A 20157-nucleotide genomic window follows, 5' to 3' on the forward strand; every position below is an offset into this window, starting at 1 on the left:
GACGTATCTAAAGCATCCGCACGTTTCTATGTACTGTACCATTCATTATGATTATCATTCATTCTAATGCTGTTGTATTCGTGTGTTTTTTTAATGACTTGCACTCTGATGGATCTATAGGAGGCTGGCTAAGTCTACTCTGTTCCTGATTCCACTGTTTGGCATGCATTACATGGTGTTTGCTTTCCTGCCGGAGAACACAGGGGAGGACGCTCGTCTCTACATTGAGCTCGGCCTGGGATCATTTCAGGTTTATAGACATTGTCCTCTAGTGGTCGCATCTAGTAACCGCACTAAGGACTTGTGTAGGATTAATGCACTATATGGACAAAATTCTGACTTTTTCAGTCATATGTGTTTTTTTCTCAAACTGTTACAACAAAGTTGGAGGCACACCAATGTACAACAGACGTTGTATGCTTTGCTTTAGAGATCTGACCTCAACTCTATTGAACACCCTGGGGATAAATTGGATCTCTGACTACACCCCAGGAATCCTCACCCTACATCCCTTGTGGATAAATGATCACAATCTCCACAGGAACACTTCAAAATTTAGTGGAACATCTTAGTGAAGATTTTTATAACAGCATATGGGGCTTAATGAGGAATGGGATTCACAAACTTTTGTCCATAGAGTGTAGCTTTTGCACTATGGTAGAGTGCGGTATTTGATGCCAACGTTTTACATTTGTTTAAATTAATAATATTGTGTACACTGTATTATCAGTTTAATAAATGCCATGGATATATTCAATGTTTTGATATTATTAATGTTTTCTTTTATTTCAGGGCTTTGTTGTGGCTCTGTTATACTGTTTTCTCAATGGAGAGGTAAGCCACAAACTAAATCAGGGATTTTAATGTTAAAAAGATTTTAATCATAAGATTTTGTTCATTTTATTTATATTTGACATTTTTCTTTTAGAAAGTAATGCTAAAGAATCTACTTAAACATATCAAAGCATGTCAAAGTGTTTAACCGTTTTTTTTTTTTTTTTGTGACTTTGAAAGAGAGCAGAAAAAACAAACCTGATTCAAAATTTTAACATTTGTTGTAGTAATTATTCAACTTAATTGTAATCTGGAAACTGAATACATTTGTACTTATTTAAAATGCATTAATAGCAATATGAGGAAGTACTAGAAGGCAAATATAAAAGGGCAATTAATATAATAGATTTTATTATGTTTACTGACTAAACATAAAAATAAAATAATTTGGCTGGTATGGGTTTGGTAAATATATGAATTAAATGCAAATGAAGTATTGCCTTTCGAAGTAAATTCTGAACTTTGTGCACCTGTAGATACTGTAGACTGGGGCTGAAATGATTTTTTGAGTAACGAGTAATTATCAACATTAATCAATAAAACATACATACACACATACACACACACACACACACACACACACACACACACACACACACACACACACACACACACACATATATATATATATATATATATATATATATATATATATATATATATATATATAAAAATATAAAACATTAGAGATTTGGCAAATTCAGTTTCATCAAGTGCCAAAGTGCATCAATAAACACAGCAGTAAAACTCAAGTTCAGTTTCAGAAGGAAAACTGTTGTTGAACTCCTTATTTTGCCAGTTCATCAAAGTCTGGAGTAAGTTTTGTTGTGGCAATTCTCAGGATAGATCCGAGTTGTTTGTCAGAAACTGTCGCAGTTTTAAAAGAGTATCAAATTAAGCTCTCTTAAGAGAAGAAGAGAGAATTGCACGCGAACAACGTCAATTGAGCTGAAGTGCGACATCTTTAGGGGAAACGTGGGTAAACAATGTTTACCCGTACCTATTTTAATAGAATTTGGTCACGTTCGGCGGGCCGGATTAATAAATCCAACGGGCCGTAGTTTGCCCATGTCTGGACTAAACAAAGCATTGAGTTTGGAAGGTGGTGCGTCAGTATTAATGGTCCGTGAGGAAACCGTGGGCCGTGTGTACTGGACTAAACGAAACATTAAGCGAAATATTAAGGCAAATCATTTACTGACGCACTCCCTGCTACACTCTGGAGCTCTCGGGACAGGTAAACTTTATGGAAGCCTGTTTCCTCCACAAAAAAAAATAAATAAAATTTGCCTAATTCTGACTTTTTTTTCTCGCAATTTCAACTTTATTTCTTGTAAATTCAACTTTTATCCTTACAATTCTGAATTTTTTTCTCGCAATTCTTACTTTTTTTTAACCAATCGGGCAGCGTCACCCCCTCTGTAGGGCCAGATATCTCTACACATTGAAAATGAAAAAGGCTACAATCAGTAGAATCGCATAGTATCAGACTAAGCCTCCGATCCCTGGAGAGAACTCTGTCTAACAATCAGCTCTGGAGGAGACAGAACAGGACAGATGAAGCAGAGGAGCCTCGTTCATACACCAACAGCTTCAAACTTCAATCCGACAACATGGTTACAGTGGATGAACCAGAAATTTTGGATGTTTATGAGAAATAAAGTTGGAATTGTGAGAAAAAACTGAATTAAACAAACTTTTTTTTATGTGGCGAAAACGGGCTTCCAAACAACACAGAAGACTCTGTCGAATGACAAATGGAGAAACATGGTGAAAAAAATAGTGAGGGGTGAGGAGAAGATTCAGGCCAAAGAAAAGGACAAAGAAAGTTTCCAAATGTTTGGGATAATTTCAAACTAAAATATACTGTAGACATATTTCTCAAAAATAGATGGCATGGTATTTTGCTGTATTGAATGTATGCACTGTTAATACAGACAAACCACTTCCATAAGTTATGGTATATTGTCAATGGTGTAAGGGACTTGGTGTGTGTGTGTGTGTGTGTGTGTGTGTGTGTGTGTGTGTGTGTGTGTGTGTGTGTGTGTGTTAGGTGCAAGCAGAGCTGAAGAAAAGGCTGTGGAAATGGCAGATGCAGGGTTACATGAGTTACAGTAAGAGGAGGAGAACACTGTTTACGGAGAGCAGCACCGTCACTCAGATTTCTGTTCTGGAAAAATCCAGCCCAAAGGAGCAGCCTTCCGCTGAGCTCAAAAACAGCATCTTACTGGTCTGAGGACATCCTGTTTCTCTCGCCTTCATAGGATTGCCTAATCTCTATAATAGTTTAATATCAATATTTAACATATTTATTCATTCCAAGAGTATTAGTTTTACATTATACATTTTATACATTTTATGGAAAAGAGTGGAAATCACAATCATAGACTGGATTTAATCATACACCGATAAGCCATGACATGAAAACCAAGTGAACTGAATAACATTGATTACCTCAGTACAATGGGGTGGGTTATCTTTGGCAGCATGGGAACAGCCAGTTCCCTTTCAGGAACTCGAGCTGCGTCGAAACGCTTTGGGAACACTCGGGCGCGTTCTCAACGCATTTCGACGCAGCGTCTCGTTTCCTCAGGAAACTGGGGTTACACACGTAACCTAGACGTTCTCCAAGTTGTTGTGTTGGAAACAGGGAAAATGAGCAAGTGTAAAGATCTGAGCAACTTTAACAAGGGCCAAAGTGTGATCACTAGACAGCTCAATCAAAGCATATCCAAAACATCATATTGGTGTTCCCAGTATGCATTGATTTAGTTCTTACCAAAAGTTGTCTTTGAAAAGGCAACTGGGGCACAGGCAACAGGGTCATAGTTGGATTTTATCGTACTGTGGACTGATACACATATTAGCTAAAACCACTAACAGGTGAAAGTTATCTAGCTAACTGTTAGATACAGTTTTGCTAAAAAATAAACACAAAGAAGTACAAAGTGTATGTAACATATAGATTAAATAGGAATATATAGTATCTTAACAATATAGTAAGTGGAGAAACTGTGAGGTGGAAGAAAAACGCAAGCAAAATAACAAAATCTTAAAACCAGTATTCACTGCAGTAACAGAAAACCTCCTAGTTTTGCTAATACACTATATGGACAAAAGTTTGTGGACACCTGACTATAAGATTTGTATGTGCTTTTTAAACATCCCAATCCACCTGTAGTCCCCATTTGTTGTTATAATAACCTCCACTCTTCTGGGAAGATGTTCCATTCTTTTTTTGAGTACATTTGTGGAGATTTACATTTACATTTGCGGCATTTAGCAGACGCCCTTATCCAGAACGTCGTACAAAAGTGCGTTGAGTCTCTAGCAATGAATAAATCTATACTGGTAGGCTAGATTACAAACTTAATATAAATCTGACTCTAACTCTTGATTTTTGCAAAGCAAACTTGGAAAGTGCTAATTTAATGTTTCAGGAAAAGGTGCATCTTCAATCATCGCTTAAAGATAACCAGGGACTCTGCTGTTCGGACATCTAGGGGAAGTTCATTCCACCACCTCGGTGGCAGAACAGAGAAGAGCGTTGAAGTATACTTACCTCTCAATTTGAGAGAGGGTGTTACCAGTCGAGCAGTGCTGGAGGATAGATGTGTGCTCATTCAGCAACATAGACATTAGTAATTTCAGGTACTGTTGTAGGGAGACAAAGCCTGGGTTGTGGTTAGAGCTCTGTAGCAGGCCACTCAAGATCTTCCACTTTAATCCATGTACACCATATCTTCATGCAGGTAGCTTTGTACACAGCAGTATTGTCATGCTGGAACAGGTTTGAGTTTAAGTGAAGGTAAATTTAATGCTACCACATCCACAAACATCCTATACAGTTGTGTGCCTCCAATTTTAACGCACCAGTTTGGGAAAGAAGCACATATGGCTGGAAAAGTCAAGTGTCCTGATACTTGTTCATACATTGTATTTCCTATCCCTTAGTAAAGTACTATACTGAAGTGGTATCCTTAATTTACATGTACAGTTATAGCTTAAAAACAATTGCTTAGATTAACTTGCTTCAGTGCTGTGCTTACACTGACTATATGCTTAAATACTATTCCAAAATATTCAAGATGTCTTCAGTTTCTGTTTTTGTGGGTTTGAAATCCAAATCAGTTCCAAGTCATTTGTTGCAATCACAATCACTTTGAAGCTTTAATTCCTTCCATCACGATTAAATAGTGCACTAGTTCTAGAGGCATGATTTGATTATTTGCATGTGTGCACTTTAATTTCAGAATTGTTCATTAACTAGATAATAGTTATCTTTGTTTTAATTTCAATACTTTGTGCTTGTAGTGGACAGACATAAGCAGTTCATAGCCCTGAGTATAGAGTTGTTGCTTTAGTGCATCTGTAATTTTCTCACCTTGTCTTGATTTCTTTACCTGAAATATTTATTTCATTATTATGTACAAGGTGTGTTTTGTTTTATTTATTAAGAATAAGATAAATATACTTATAGCTTTAAGTCAGTAGATCATATGGGTCTGTTTTGAATGTTTTCCCTATTGGCATCATAGTCATAAGCAGTTGATACATAATGTCTTCGAAGACATGCACTAAAGGTTGTCTGCACTCCAAATCACTCCAAAATATGCTTTTGCTTTTTAACCCAAAATGTACCTCTTCTTCAGAAACACCGTGTACAAATATCTGGAAAAATCTGAATTTATTTATTTGTTTTTTTAACTGATTGTCCTTTGCCATACCATAGTTATTGTTATTGCTTGACTTATCTTTGAGTTGTGAGTGCACAACTGAATATTATTTAGAAATGATGTCTTCAAGGTTCATGCTTCACATGACCGCTCAACCAAATGAGAATTTCATATTCAATACATGAATAGAATTAAAAGCCTGCATCACTTGTAAATACCATTTGTATAACTAATTGACTGTATTGTGAGCTTCTTAACATTTTTTCAAGTAATTATAGCATAGTGCCTTTCATCCCATGTGTCCTGCATGATGAAATCTTTTTTAGGTATTGGCATTGGTCATGAGCTTTATTCATGTTAAATCTAACAATGTAAATAACAGTTTAAACTTTTATGTGTTTAATGTGGAGCACTAAACTGTAAAAGTTGTTGTTTAATACATATTTAGTAAGACCATTTTAATCCTGACAGGATGTGTCTATAAATAAGCTTTTCCATTGCTAATAATATGTAAATATTGTGTGTGTGTGTGTGTGTGTGTGTGTGTGTGTGTGTGTGTGTGTATATATATATATATATATATATATATATATATATATATATATATATATATATATATATATATATATATATACAGTGAGGAAAATCCCAATCACAATATATGATTTTTAAACTATTTATTTGTATGATACAGCTGCAAATAAGTATTTGAACACCTGTCTATCAGCTAGAATTCTGACCCTCAAAGACCTGTTAGTCTGCCTTTAAAATGTCCACCTCCACTACATTTATTATCCTAAATTAGATGCACCTGTTTGAGGTCGTTAGCTACATAAAGACACCTGTCCACCCCATACAATCAGTAAGAATCCAACTACTAACATGGCCAAGACCAAAGAGCTGTCCAAAGACACTAGAGACAAAATTGTACACCTCCACAAGGCTGGAAAGAGCTACGGGGAAATTGCCAAGCAGCTTGGTGAAAAAAGGTCCACTGTTGGAGCAATCATTAGAAAATGGAAGAAGCTAAACATGACTGTCAATCTCCCTCGGACTGGGGCTCCATGCAAGATCTCATAATTCCACTAAAAGTGTTTGGAGGAAGAAGAATGATGAGTACCATCCCAAGAACACCATCCCTACTGTGAAGCATGGGGGTGGTAGCATCATGCTTTGGGGGTGTTTTTCTGCACATGGGACAGGGCGACTGCACTGTATTAAGGAGAGGATGACCGGGGCCATGTATTGCGAGATTTCGGGGAACAACCTCCTTCCCTCAGTTAGAGCATTGAAGATGGGTCGAGGCTGGGTCTTCCAACATGACAATGAACCGAAGCACACAGCTTGAATAACCAAGGAGTGGCTCTGTAAGAAGCATATCAAGGTTCTGGTTCTCCAGACCTAAACCCAATAGAGAATCTTTGGCGGGAGCTCAAACTCCGTGTTTCTCAGCGACAGGCCAGAAACCTGACTGATCTAGAGAAGATCTGTGTGGAGGAGTGGGCCAAAATCCCTCCTGCAGTGTGTGCAAACCTGGTGAAAAACTACAGGAAACGTTTGACCTCTGTAATTGCAAACAAAGGCTACTGTACCAAATATTAACATCGACCTTCTCAGGTGTTCAAATACTTATTTGCAGCTGTATTATACAAATAAATAGTTAAAAAATCTTATATTGTGATTTCTGGATTTTTTTTTTTTTAGATTATGTCTTTCACAGTGGACATGCACCTACGATGACAATTTCAGACCCGTCCATGATTTCTAAGTGGGAGAACTTGCAAAATAGCAGGGTGTTCAAATACTTATTTTCCTCACTGTATATATACAAAAATTAGGGCACAGAAATTGTCCCAGAAAAATATACATTTGTATGTGTATATATATATATATATATATATATATATATATATATATATATATATATATATATATATATATATATATACAAATGTATATTTTTCTTGGACAATTTCTGTGCCAGAATTTTAGTTTCTGTAGCTGTTGTGGTGGACTTTTCTTAATGTTCCCCCAATCCACACTAAACATCGTCAATTAGTTCAGGACTGTACTGTAGTGTTCTTTGGAAGGGTTGACTGGTAATATTTCAGATTTTAAGTCTGATGAAAAATCTGCATCTGTCATTTGACTGTTTTCTGTGTCTGAAATGTTTCTGTACACTTTTGAGTTCATAATGCCACCAGTGAACGCATGCTCAGCAAGCCCAGGCCCAGTCAACCATTTTTCCTTGATTTTATTCGTAACTATCCTGCAGAGTCTGCTGGTGTTCTTTTTAGGTTTTCTTGTACTTGTTTGTTAATCTGATTTTTTTTTTACTTATCTGGTGGCTGTGATCGTTGTGAAAGAGATGATGCTTGATCATTTTTCATAATATACCTCTCTCTTTTTAGGCATTTTTGCAAATATATTTAATCAACTGTTAATTTATAGTAGATGTACAGGCTTGTGAAAAGTTTGGTAACATCTAATGTAATGTAAGATGGCAACGTTTTAGAGTTTTTAAGTTATGTGCATGTTCCTTTTGTTTATATGGAACAAACTCGGCAAAAGGCAAAAACACAAGAATTGGACAGTGAATGACTGGAATGAAGTGGACAGATGAGTCCAAATGTGACTTTTTTTGGCTTAAACATAAGAAACATTCCACATGTAAAGAGAGTGTAAAGCTGTTTTTCATGCTAAAGGGAGAATTATACAATAAAAATAAAGCTTAACATCTGTAGATTTATATATTTATTGTGTCAGAGTAAATCTTCATAGCATTACATTTAAAAGTTTGCATATAAACAAAAAAACATGAATGTGTCTTTCAAAAGCCATAAAAGTCTATATGTTTCTAAACTATTAACAGGCACTTTAGGTACGCAGAATAAATTGAAACGCTCAAATGCATCTTTAGTCCCATGTTATACAGTATATCTGTTATGTCTAGACTTTTTTTATCGTAACAGTTTCTTTTTTATTTGCTTGAAAAGTGTGCTGGTTGTATTTTTGCCTAAATTCAAAGATACTTAGTTTGATGTTTTTTTCGAATGCAGTAAAATGCATTTTGTGGTCAAATATGAGTGTCTGAAGGCTTTTTGTGGTTGTGTACAAATGTTTAAACAGACCTGGCATTTTCTTCTTTTTTCTTCTATGAGTGTGTGAGTGTATATGTATGATGACTTGTGATAACCTAATGTCCCAGCCAGGGTGTATTTCCACCACACAAACATAATATGAATATTTAAAGTAGCGATTATATCAGACAAAACAACCAAAAATAATGTTTTACGGTAACCATGAGGGACCACCTGGTGTATATACACATAAAGCCCAACTTGTTTTAAAAAAAGTATTTGCTTTAGTTATTATTATTATTATTATTGTGATTTTGTTTAGATGGTCATTTCCATTAAATACTGTATATAAATTTGATTAAAGTATGTATCTTTGTGTTTAAGAATGTAATGTTGCTATTTTTCCAGCGGTCTAAATTCTGTGAAATTTGGTTTTGATTAGTGGGACTCCTGGACTGGAGCTAAAAACCCTGATATACATACATGCATATAAATTTTCAGCATCTAAAATTGAGATTGATTGTAAATCCACTAAGTGTTCATTGTTCGATTGTATTCATCATCAACTTTTGTATCCTAATGTTAAGATGGAGTCTCTTTGCTACTTTCACCGACTTGCCTTAATGCAGTTCATTCATTTTAATTGCTGTTTTAATTTAACCGTGTTTTTACATAAGAGCATTATTTGTCAAATATCCTGAAAAGAAACAGGCAACAAATGTAATTCTAATCAAATGTCATTGGATGTATTTCTGCAGTTGCACTGCTTGTAGAAATGTTTTTCCTTTTCATGTCTATATGACATTTTTGTTCATGCACACGGTGTTTGGAAAATGATCTATACAACTTTAAAAGTAAATGGAAAGAAATTACAGCATTTTTGACAGTCCTCAAATCCTCAAAGAAATAAATGACGGATTCTGAGTGATCTAAGTTTAAAAACAGCACCTTTATGATTGATTCTTCTGTTCGGGGTATGTCTTATTCAGATCAGGTCATCAAAACTTACCAAAACCTGTTTTATAGAAAAATCTATGTATATACTCTGTAATGTGTTTCTGCTGGTCGTCTTTATTTTTGATTAAAAGTTATAAAGATCATTTTCAGATGTGTCTTACTTGGACATCTTTCATTAATAAAGCACAATAACTTGTGACTTAATTTTTTATCCCTGCATTGTGATGCTCTTGTTTATCTTTTTGTCTGCCTTCTGTGTTGTTTGTTTACAATACTACACAATTTTAGGTAGTTTTAGAGACATTTAATGAAATTTTATTGTCATATATTACAAAAGGACTAACATCAGAACTAAATGACATCATATAGCTGATGTGACATAAGATGAAATTCGAAAGAAAGAGAAAAAGAAAGAAAGCAAGCTTTCCATCACAACATAAATATTCACTAAGGGTTTTGTCATGCATTCACATTCAGTAATTATAGTTCAGTCATTGCTGTCTTGAAAATTACAGGAATTGTTTTTGTATTCCAGTAAAAGATGTGAAATGTTTTACTGTGTGAAATGCTTATGTGTGCAGTGCTTATAATGTTCAATTAAACAGAAAAAAAAAAAATGTATGCTATGTTTGGTTGGATGATACAACATTTGCTAATACCTAACAGGCTTTTCTTGCGTGTTAAATAGGCTGGTATTGTAGAACATGAAAATGGGTTTGAACATGTCTTTAAATCGGTTAAATCAGCAGTCTTATTCAGTCCCGCTCGATAATTAGTGAACTAATGTAAGTAAATGTCCCACAAAGATGAGTGCAGACAAAAGACTCTAAAGCTGCAGCGATTTAGCAAAGAAACGGTAAGCTATTGTCTGAATAAATTATGTGGAAATACGCTGTTCAGGAAAACAGACATTAGTGCTATGAATGAAACTGTCTGCAGTCATATCCATCTAAGTGGTATTTCATTTCGTTTTTAGCTGACACACTTTGTTAAACATCAACACACTCAGCAGGAAACATCCAACCACAGAATACACATGCATCAGTTTTTCACAATTACAGGCAGCAATAATGCTGGTTATACACTACAAACACCATAAAAAAATAACAGAGAAAATACAACTAGAGATGTTGAGCACGTTTTTTAATACGTCCCCCAAAGCAAAATAGTCAATACTGCATGGTACAGATGAAACAATTTAGCAAGCTTTATAACATGTGTGGTACATTTCCCATTAACACTAACACTATAACTACTTTTCTAGAACACCGTTTTGTACATTATTGGCAGAACAATGATGTCACTTCAATACCAACAGCAAATAGTTACCTGTGGCACAATTCTATATAAAAACAATGAGATTTTCTCTTAAAATATAATGGCATATTGCTTAAATGGTAACACTTTGTCTGTGACTGATCTATGGCCTGTGCCAAATAACACATGATGTACATATTGTCAATGATTTGATCCAGATATCAGATGTCTGCTAGGTCATTTGGAAATTTGGAAAAAACGAAGTGGTTTATGGATGATAATAATAGCTATAAACGAAGCTGGATTCAGTTGTGTAAAGGCCACAGAGTCTACTCTTGGTGTTCTAGTCCTGCACAACACAACAAGATTTCACTAATCCACTGACAACTAACAGCAATAGAAACCATTTGCCTTGTAAGACAACGTGACGTGTATTATGCATTACAATGTATAAACGTGGCAAACTAAAATAGGTTTATAACACTGCTTTACTAATGCCGACGCCAGAAAACAATAAGCAATCATCAATACTGGAACTTTACACACAAATAGCAATTTTCTACAGACAAATATGTTTAATCTCCTGTTGAAACACACATTTTGTCTTTTTGCAGATTCTGTTTGCAAACAGAAAGTCCAAAAAAAGGCTGAAAGTACTGTCATCTACGATGGTGAACTAGTGATTTAGATTATATAAAAACAAAATATGAAAAAAGTTTTTTTTTAAAGCTGTGATTGAATTTGGAAATATTAAAGACATACTAAACCACATTTTAATATATGTAGAGATCAAAAGTCAAATTAAAGGCTGAGAAAAACAAAAAAATGACATTTTCTGAAGGCCTCTTGGTTTTTAACACAGATTATTTATGTACAATAAAAGCACTTCACTAGAGCCACCAGCTTCATGCTTGTTTAGTTGAATGGATTTTTTTACCTATCTATTAAATTGTGTAGTCTTTCTTTTGTGCAAAAAAGGCACTTCCATGATAAACTTTCTGAGCATCAATATTAATAGAATATCGCTCTCAGGATCCCCTTGTGAAGAAATCTGAATTAACATCAGCTGCAATCTTCCACAGCATTTGCAAACAAGTTCGGCAATACCAGCTGTCAAAATATCTCAATATTAATCTTTGGACTACCAAAAGTGCCATGTGATACACCGATTTTGCTTTCTTTTTGGGTAAAATTATAATAATAGTATTCTATTGTAATAGTAATTTTAAAAATCATCAACCAAACAAAATATTTATAGGATATTAATACCAAAAAATCGTGTTACTAAAAATATGTCCAAAATAGTCACTTTCTAGTTCTGAAGCTGAAGATTTTTTAAGATTTAAAAGTACATATTTACAATAGGATGATCTCACTGATTCATGCAAACAACTAGAATGAGCCAAACAAGTTATACAAAATCACGAGGTGCTTTGCTTGTTGTTTGCTTTAATGACATTTTCAGTACTAACGGCTGTTTACAAAATTCCAGGGCAAAAAAAATACGAGACATTCACTTACAAAATCACAAAATCTACTATTTCAAATATTGAACGTATTACTTTTAGTTTGCATGTGTTTGATTATTTATCTACATAATAAGAGATCCATAAGAAATTATTACCCAACTTTATGTTAACAAAAAATGGTCCTGAATTGACCGACCATATGCATTCACAGTTAAAACCGACAGCAAAACTACAGTGTGGGAAAAAAAAGCATTAATGTGCTCTTTTCCTACTTCATATTAGACAACTTTCCCAATTGAGTAATCCTGTGTGCTTTAAAAACTGAATAGTTAATATCATCCTCATATCGACCAACATAAAAAATGGCACAAATTGCATGAGGTCTACCTCAGTTATTCAGTTTCTATTCTTTTTCAATTCATTTCACAAATTTGATCATGACGTTCCATTACTGAATACAATATAATAAATATTTACATTGGCAGGGAGATCGGAGCATGGTCTAGAGCAAGTCCAAGATCGTATTTACCAGCACATGAAGAAACACTGAACAATTTCTAAATGAAATACTTCTGGTTGATTAGTAGCTAATTTTATATCTATATTTGTATTGGGTTAAATCAAATAGATTCAAAGTTACTATTTCACTGCTGAAATATCTCTTTTTTGACAGCTTGACTAATAGTCTACAGAAAGACGTCAGAGTGTTTCCCTTTGTATCATCCAAGTTTTTTTTTTATCTAGGATCATTGTAAAACAATTTAAAACTGGTCAAGAGAAAAAGGTCACATTTTCTTGATCATCAACATATGCACGAGTTCTATGGAATGTCGTCGATATTTAGCCTTCGTGTTCAAGGTCATTAGAATGTATCGATGTCAAATATTTCTTTCACTTGGCAAAACAATGCCAATGAAATTGTCATGGCTCTAGAAATTCCATCATTTATACAAAGGCTGAGCCAAACATTTTTCTTCTTGACTGTATTATCATTAAAGGTGTCGAATTCTTGAGTTCACAAGCAGATTTCTCTGATAAATAGGCTCCAGCATCTCTTTGCCCCGAACAATGCAAGCTCCTACAAGTCTCTGAGGTCAAACTGGACTAATATAGTGCTAGGTGTTAGGAGTTCAGTGTGTATCTGCGGATCTGAGAGGCTGCAGCTCATGTGGCTGGAGTCTCGGCCTGCAGGCTGGACATGCGGATCTGCGAGCTGCTTTTGCTGAGAATGGAGATCTGCGTGCCTCCATTTGCACCACTGCTGGCCAAGGACGGGTGCCTGTGCTTCATATCCACAGCAAAGTAACGGTTCACCGTCCAGCTCCTCCACTTTCTCTTCACCTCTGACTGCACCTTTAGGGAAAAGTTTTGCAAGATCGCTCAAGTGGAATTGGCAAGTGAATTTCTCATCTCTGAACTGGTGCGGCATTCCTGAAATACCACTGATCAGAATAAATCTGGCACTTGAAATTCAGAAATAAAATTCTTAATACACTTTTACACAATTAATTACTCATTAGCACCCAATCTGACAGGTCTGTCAGGTTGCTTGCTCATGGTTTTTATTTAGTCGTTGTGGCTTCTCCTGCTCTGCTTTATCCAACTCTGCAACTCTCACAGCTTTCAATCCAAGACCCCAAACTTTGCACAAAAAAAAGCACTTGGCTGCTCATTAATATAATTGCTGGGCCCTGGGAAAGGGAATAAAGCTTCAAGTTGCCATGGAAACACATCCCAATTCCAACAAAAGGACAACTGTTTCTGATTCTGACCAACACTATCTGAAAAAAGAAGTATAGTTTCTTTTATAATGCATTTAATTTTACCCTATTTTATATATTCCTGTGCAGAATATTTTTTATGGTTTGGAATTGCTTTATGTAATACTTTTTTATGTATTTTTTAAAGGCAAAGTTAGTTCCCAAATCCTCCAATCTTTTGGATATAAGAGTATAATTGTACAGCAAGCATTTATATTCTTGATGAATTCATCATAAATAGATTTTATAACATAATTATAGAACATATTTATACATTTAATCTAATCATGTGTTTCTTCTTGAATTATACCCATGTATAACACTGAGTACGGTGGCTGAGAAGTGCAAAACACATTTACAAATCCGAAAACAAAACAACAAATGCAAAAACAAAACAACAAATCCGAAAACAAAATAACAAATGCAAAAACAAATTAACAATTCCGAAAACAAATTAACAATTCCGAAAACACAACAAGTCAGACAAACCGAAAAAGGTAGGTATAGTTTGTGAATGGAACACTTACAGATCATTGGACGAGACACTTGTCATTACCTGTATATCTTGACTGACAAGTGTCTTGTCCAATGATCTGTAAATTTCCATTCACAAACTATACCTTCCTTTTCCGGTTTGTCTGAATCGTTGCACGAAACACATTAACAAATGAAAACACAACGACAAAATTCAGACAAACCGGAAAAGGAAGGTATAGTTTGTGAATGGAAACTTACGATCATGTTGTGTTTTTGGATTTGTTATTTTGTTTTTAGATTTGTTATTTTGTTTTTGGATTTGTTATTTTGTTTTTAGATTTGTTGTTTTGTTTTTGCATTTGTTATTTTGTTTTCGGATTTGTTAATATGTTTTGCACTTCTGGGCCACCGTACAATGACTCAAAAAATCAACTGAAATAAAGACCTACCTCTCCATTGAGGAAGCAGTACAGTACAGCAACCACAAATCCCTGAGAAAAGACAAAATTATGTTCAAACATCTAAAGTGTTTTGTTCCTCCAATAACACAGCAATCTGCTGGGGATTATAAAGACTTTAATGAATAAACATATTGTGCTTTTTAACACTTTAGTTACATTCAAAGTTGCTGAAACTCTGCATGTTATCACTTATTATAACAGCTGCAGTATACTAGTTGTTCCGTACCTTTTTACTTTTAGTAGTTGAATAAAACAGTAATTAGAAACCAAAATTGCAAAACTAACTGAGAAAACTTGACATTAGAGACCCATTCAATACAATATAAAAAACACCTCCATTTCCATATCAAAGATTATAGGTTTTATACTAAGCAATATATTTAAGTATTGACTTTATATTTAAGCAATATCTATATTATCAGCGTTAGTTTGTGATAGATATGCTCAAACAGTTACAGAATTAAACAAGCAAATCACTATAAGTCTGTGAATTATAGCAGACACTAGTATCATAAATATGGTATTATAAAAATATAAATTAATACTTTTTAACCAATCAGCCTTCAGTATTGAGGTGATATAAATACATATGGTGTAATCATTTGGTGTATTATGTAATACATAGTATTACTGGGGAAATATGATATATAGTAGTTTTCAGTACATAAGTGACTGAAAAACATCCGTTCTACAATCAGTGAAACAAATATTCTGCTAAAAAGTTTAAACTGTAAGGCGTTTCGAATAGAGCAGACGTAAACACTTCTGCGTAACAAACAGGTCGAAGCTTAGATCGAAGTAAAGAAAAAAGGTTCAGCTTCACTACCTGGAAAGAGCCAAGACCCAGTTCAAACACGAGTCGTTCTCTCTTACTGACATCCTCAGGAGTGAAAGCAAACACAGTGTAGTGGATACCAAAAAGAGGGATGAGCAGGAGAGTGGAGCGAGCAAGACGTCTGTCAAGTACAAAGCATTTCCAAAATGTTAGCAAACTAATGCGCTATGCAAAGACACTTAAATGAAAAGTGAAGTAATATTTATGATGAAACTTACAAATAAATGCTGGATTCGTTGCCTCCTATGTCAGGAGATTGCAACTTCTGGACAAGAATTATAATGATCCCGATAAAGAGGACAAAGTTGATCTGAAATTTAAAAATGAATTTGTGTGTATGTTACTTATCATCAAATAACAGTACTGATATTAAACCCATATTCATGAATAATTATAACTGTACTCATAATTATCCCATACATAAAACTGATGCAAAGCACTTATATTGCATACATGTCCATGTTTGGATTTCACAGATATAGAAATGTATGTCAAATACTTGTACGTATTTGGAAAATATAGTTCAAAATATCACAAAAATGCCTGTTTTATATAAGTAACATGTTCATATATTGGTAAAAGATGTTTATCCTTATATATACATGTATACATGTGTGTGTGTGTGTGTGTGTGTGTGTGTGTGTGTGTGTGTGTGTGTGTGTGTGTGTGTGTGAATGAATAGATTAATTAAATGTTATGTAAACTGATGAACTGTGACTTTAGCTTGTGTAACATATAAAATCAAAAAAATAGAAAAAAAATACTCTTTTCCAATAACTTATTATTACTTACTTTTCATAAATCGAGTAACTCGAATACAAAAAAAAAAACATTAAGGCAAACAATTTTGTATTCGAATTACTTCGTTTATTCCATTTAACTACACACAGAGCATTGTGTTTCCCTGCGGACCGTTACTACTGACGCACTATTCACTACACTCTGGAACGCTCGAGGACAGGGGACAGAGAAGACGCTGAAAAACTGGAGGAACGGGAGAAAATGGCAAAGGGGCGAGGAGAAGATTCATATGGAAAAGCAATTTCCTGCCACATTTAAAAAAAAAAAGAAGCTAATACCGACTTTATTTCTTCAAATTCCGACTTTATTTCTTGTAAAAAAAAAGTCAGAACTACGAAAAATAAACTCGAAATTGCAAGAAAGAAAGTTGGAAATAGGCAAACTTTTTTTTTGTGTGGCAGAAACGGGCTTCCATAGGATTCAGGCCAAAGAAAACGACAAAGTTTCCAACAGTTGGGTTCATTTTTGAAAGAAAAAACTGTATAGTGCAATTACTCTTTTAGAAATTAATTTTTATTTATTAATGTGTATTTGCATTTTGATGTCTTATCGCAATTGAATGCAATAAATGGGTTTCGTTTTCACAGATATTCTTGTGTGCAGTTTCAGCAATAAAAATCTTTATTTTACTAAAAAGGAAATTAGTTTTAATTTTAAGGGACCCGTCTTATTTTCTCTTGTATATTATGTATTGGTCTTTAATAAAGAAAAAGTTCTTTGTTGTACTTAGACCTTGTACTCAATAAATAAATGTAGTGCCCATTTGCTGTTATAATAACCTCCATTCTTCTGGAAAGACACTAGATTTAAGAGAAAAGATCCACCAGATTTTGGAGTGTGCATGTGAAGATTTGTGCTCATTCTGCCAAAAGAGTGTTAGTAAAGCCAGGTACAGTTGTAGGGTGAGGAGGCCTGGGGTGCAGTCAGTGTTCCAATTAATCCCAAAGGTGTCCAGTAGGGTTGAGGTAAAAGCTCTATATCAGGACACTCAATCTTCCACTTCAACCCATGTGTGTACGTCATATTTTCATGGATCTGGCTTCGTGCACAAGGACATTGTCTTGCTCGAACAGGTTCGAGTCTCCGAGTTCAAGTAAAGGAATTTTATGTGGAAAAGTCAGGTGTTCCAATACTTTTGTCCAAATACTGTAGACACTTTAGTTAATTAGTTTTTTTGTTGTCGTTTATTATTTATTTATTAATTCCTTTTTTTTTAATGTAATAACGAAGCACGTGATTCAGGATTAATTATGACAATAACATATATATGGGTTTTTCTTAATCTTGACAGGAGCTCAGTTGCAACATACAGTGTGTGTGTGTGTGTGTGTGTGTGTGTGTGTGTGTGTGTGTGTGTGTGTGTGTGTGTGTGTCCTTGCCATTTCTGTTCCATATACCATTATATAAAGTTATAAACAACTATATAAAATATAATATAATCATACAATAATAGTAATATCAGAATTGGTATTAAAGTGTACAATCTGCAGTAATGTGGGATTAAAATTTTTTACTTGGAATTAAATATTTGCAATGTGATGTTTATAATGTGTTTATAATTGTTAAAAATACAAAACAGGTGAGTGCAGAACATGGCTTTATGTGATAAAACATAAGTACAGTATAAATAATCATGTTCTGGTGTATAAGCACTTTATGGGACATAATTAGAGTTTATAAAAAATCATGAATCAAGGACTCATTACCAACTTACAAAGAATTATAAACACAGCAATAATGGATCATAAATATAGAAATTGTAAAAAAAAATAAAAAAAAAGATTTATTTTATATTACGCACCATAATGGAAGCAAGCACAGGTCCCTTAATCACCCACCAGATGGCAGCATTGCTATTTATGTCCCAACATCTGAAAGATTTTTTTTATTCACATTGAAAAAAAAACATTCAAAAGACAATGTATTACTGATTAATATCTACCTTCAACAAATACTATTTTCTTAATTAACCTATGTCCTATGTCTTACCCGATGTTATCAAAATGGACACGGAGCATTGCCCAGACTGTCACACACACTGTTGGGGTTCCTGGTTTAAGGATTAGACTGAATGAGTCACACGTTCTTAATTCTAGCCTCAGCATCAATGTGCTGTCATCATGTTTTAGCTCACCCCAGCCAATGATGGTGTACCAGTAGAAATATCTCCTCTCAGGGAAGAAGGTCTCCACCAGCAGAGTGAAGAGATACAGTCCCTCAATGAACAGCCAGAAGTAATTTGACAAAACACAATAGTGAAAAAATATCATGACTGCCTTACATTCCACCTGCAAAAATAAAAACCAAATTTTCAAAGAAAAAGTCATCCACTTAATGCATTCTTCATTTTTTTATTACTATTGTTACTGTCTGCTTTTTGCAGTGATATTTATAATTATTTTAACAGAAATGTTAGCAATGCAATATAATTATAATGCAAATGTATTGGCATTTTTTTGTTCGTTCATTAATCCACTCAATCGTGATGGCTTCAGAGCCTTCAGATGATGTTTTGATTGACGGTTTCTTTTAAAACCTGATTGCACTTGATGACCATAGTAACCATAAAGCCATCCTTCTCTCATAATCCTATCCCTCACAATTAAAACCGAATCCCAAAGTGGCAGTGATGTAATTCTGAAAGCACTGCGCATCATTTGCACTGCATATGTGATTTGCAGGCACATATTGCAAGTTTTATGTGATACGTTAAAAGAGCCAGGGAATAGAAGAGCATATGTGTGTGTGTGTGTGTGTGTGTGTGTGTGTGTGTGTGTGTGTGTGTGTGTGTGTGTGTGTGTATAACTCACAGTATGTATAAAGCAGCGGCTGCTGTCCTCCTCGGCATAAAGAACTCCATCTTTAATAAAAACCGAGATGGCTCTCAGGATAAACGACACAAAGAGATTCATGTGGATAAAGTTCCTGGTGCAGTGAAGCTTCCTGTGCGGAAAATCACACATGATGTTAGTCATGTGTGGAGGATGTTCAAATAAAATCAGCCAGCACATGCATTACAGATTCAGCAGAACATCTTTTATCTGACTCATTCGACGTCCTGTATTGCCGTGAATTTCAATCACGATTCATTTAGGGTGTTGTGCCGCTGCTGATGCTATTTATTATATTAACTGTAGGAAGTATAGTAATAGTAAAGGTTATACTATATTATATATCATATAGAAGGTGAAGGAACAGTAGTAGTAGCAATAATATTACACATAGTACCATTTTATTGTTGTATTAACAGGATGCTTTATTGATCTCTCACCTGAACCAGCAGAGGATGACCATGGCAGTGGTTAGAGACACAAGAGACGTGCTGTAGCCCACTGTGTACAGAGCTTTCACAGACACATAGTACTTGTCCTGAAGGGAAGACCATTCAAAGGCACATTACAAGGACAAACTCAAATTCTGTGTAGAAATACAAAATGAGTTCAATTCTGGGTAGAAATACAGAGAAATGTATACAGGTGAGGTTACACTAGACTCAATTTGTTTTAGAATTGGTGGTACTTTCATTAGAACAAGAGTATCTTTCTAATAG

General features: G+C 34.6%; 2 protein-coding genes across 2 annotated transcripts in view; one reads left to right on the forward strand and one right to left on the reverse strand.

Annotated features, from left to right (window-relative positions):
* ghrhrb (growth hormone releasing hormone receptor b) overlaps nucleotides 1-4023 on the forward strand; it is a 47230-nt gene extending 43207 nt beyond the window's left edge. Inside the window, exons 11-13 of the mRNA XM_046847318.1 lie at nucleotides 121-250; nucleotides 793-834; nucleotides 2888-4023. Of these exons, the coding sequence (XP_046703274.1) occupies nucleotides 121-250; nucleotides 793-834; nucleotides 2888-3070 (355 nt within the window). The 3' untranslated portion in view covers nucleotides 3071-4023. The remainder of the gene's footprint in view (nucleotides 1-120; nucleotides 251-792; nucleotides 835-2887) is intronic.
* A 6100-nt stretch (nucleotides 4024-10123) lies between these two features.
* adcyap1r1b (adenylate cyclase activating polypeptide 1b (pituitary) receptor type I) overlaps nucleotides 10124-20157 on the reverse strand; it is a 32895-nt gene continuing 22861 nt past the window's right edge. The window contains exons 6-14 of the mRNA XM_046854202.1: nucleotides 19879-19976; nucleotides 19418-19550; nucleotides 18742-18895; nucleotides 18597-18657; nucleotides 18409-18478; nucleotides 16025-16116; nucleotides 15798-15927; nucleotides 14960-15001; nucleotides 10124-13626 (exon numbers count right to left, since the gene is read on the reverse strand). Coding sequence (XP_046710158.1) covers nucleotides 13438-13626; nucleotides 14960-15001; nucleotides 15798-15927; nucleotides 16025-16116; nucleotides 18409-18478; nucleotides 18597-18657; nucleotides 18742-18895; nucleotides 19418-19550; nucleotides 19879-19976 — 969 coding nt within the window. The 3' untranslated portion in view covers nucleotides 10124-13437. The remainder of the gene's footprint in view (nucleotides 13627-14959; nucleotides 15002-15797; nucleotides 15928-16024; nucleotides 16117-18408; nucleotides 18479-18596; nucleotides 18658-18741; nucleotides 18896-19417; nucleotides 19551-19878; nucleotides 19977-20157) is intronic.

This window comes from Silurus meridionalis, chromosome 1 (assembly GCF_014805685.1).
Source record: "Silurus meridionalis isolate SWU-2019-XX chromosome 1, ASM1480568v1, whole genome shotgun sequence".
Lineage (NCBI taxonomy): Eukaryota > Metazoa > Chordata > Actinopteri > Siluriformes > Siluridae > Silurus > Silurus meridionalis.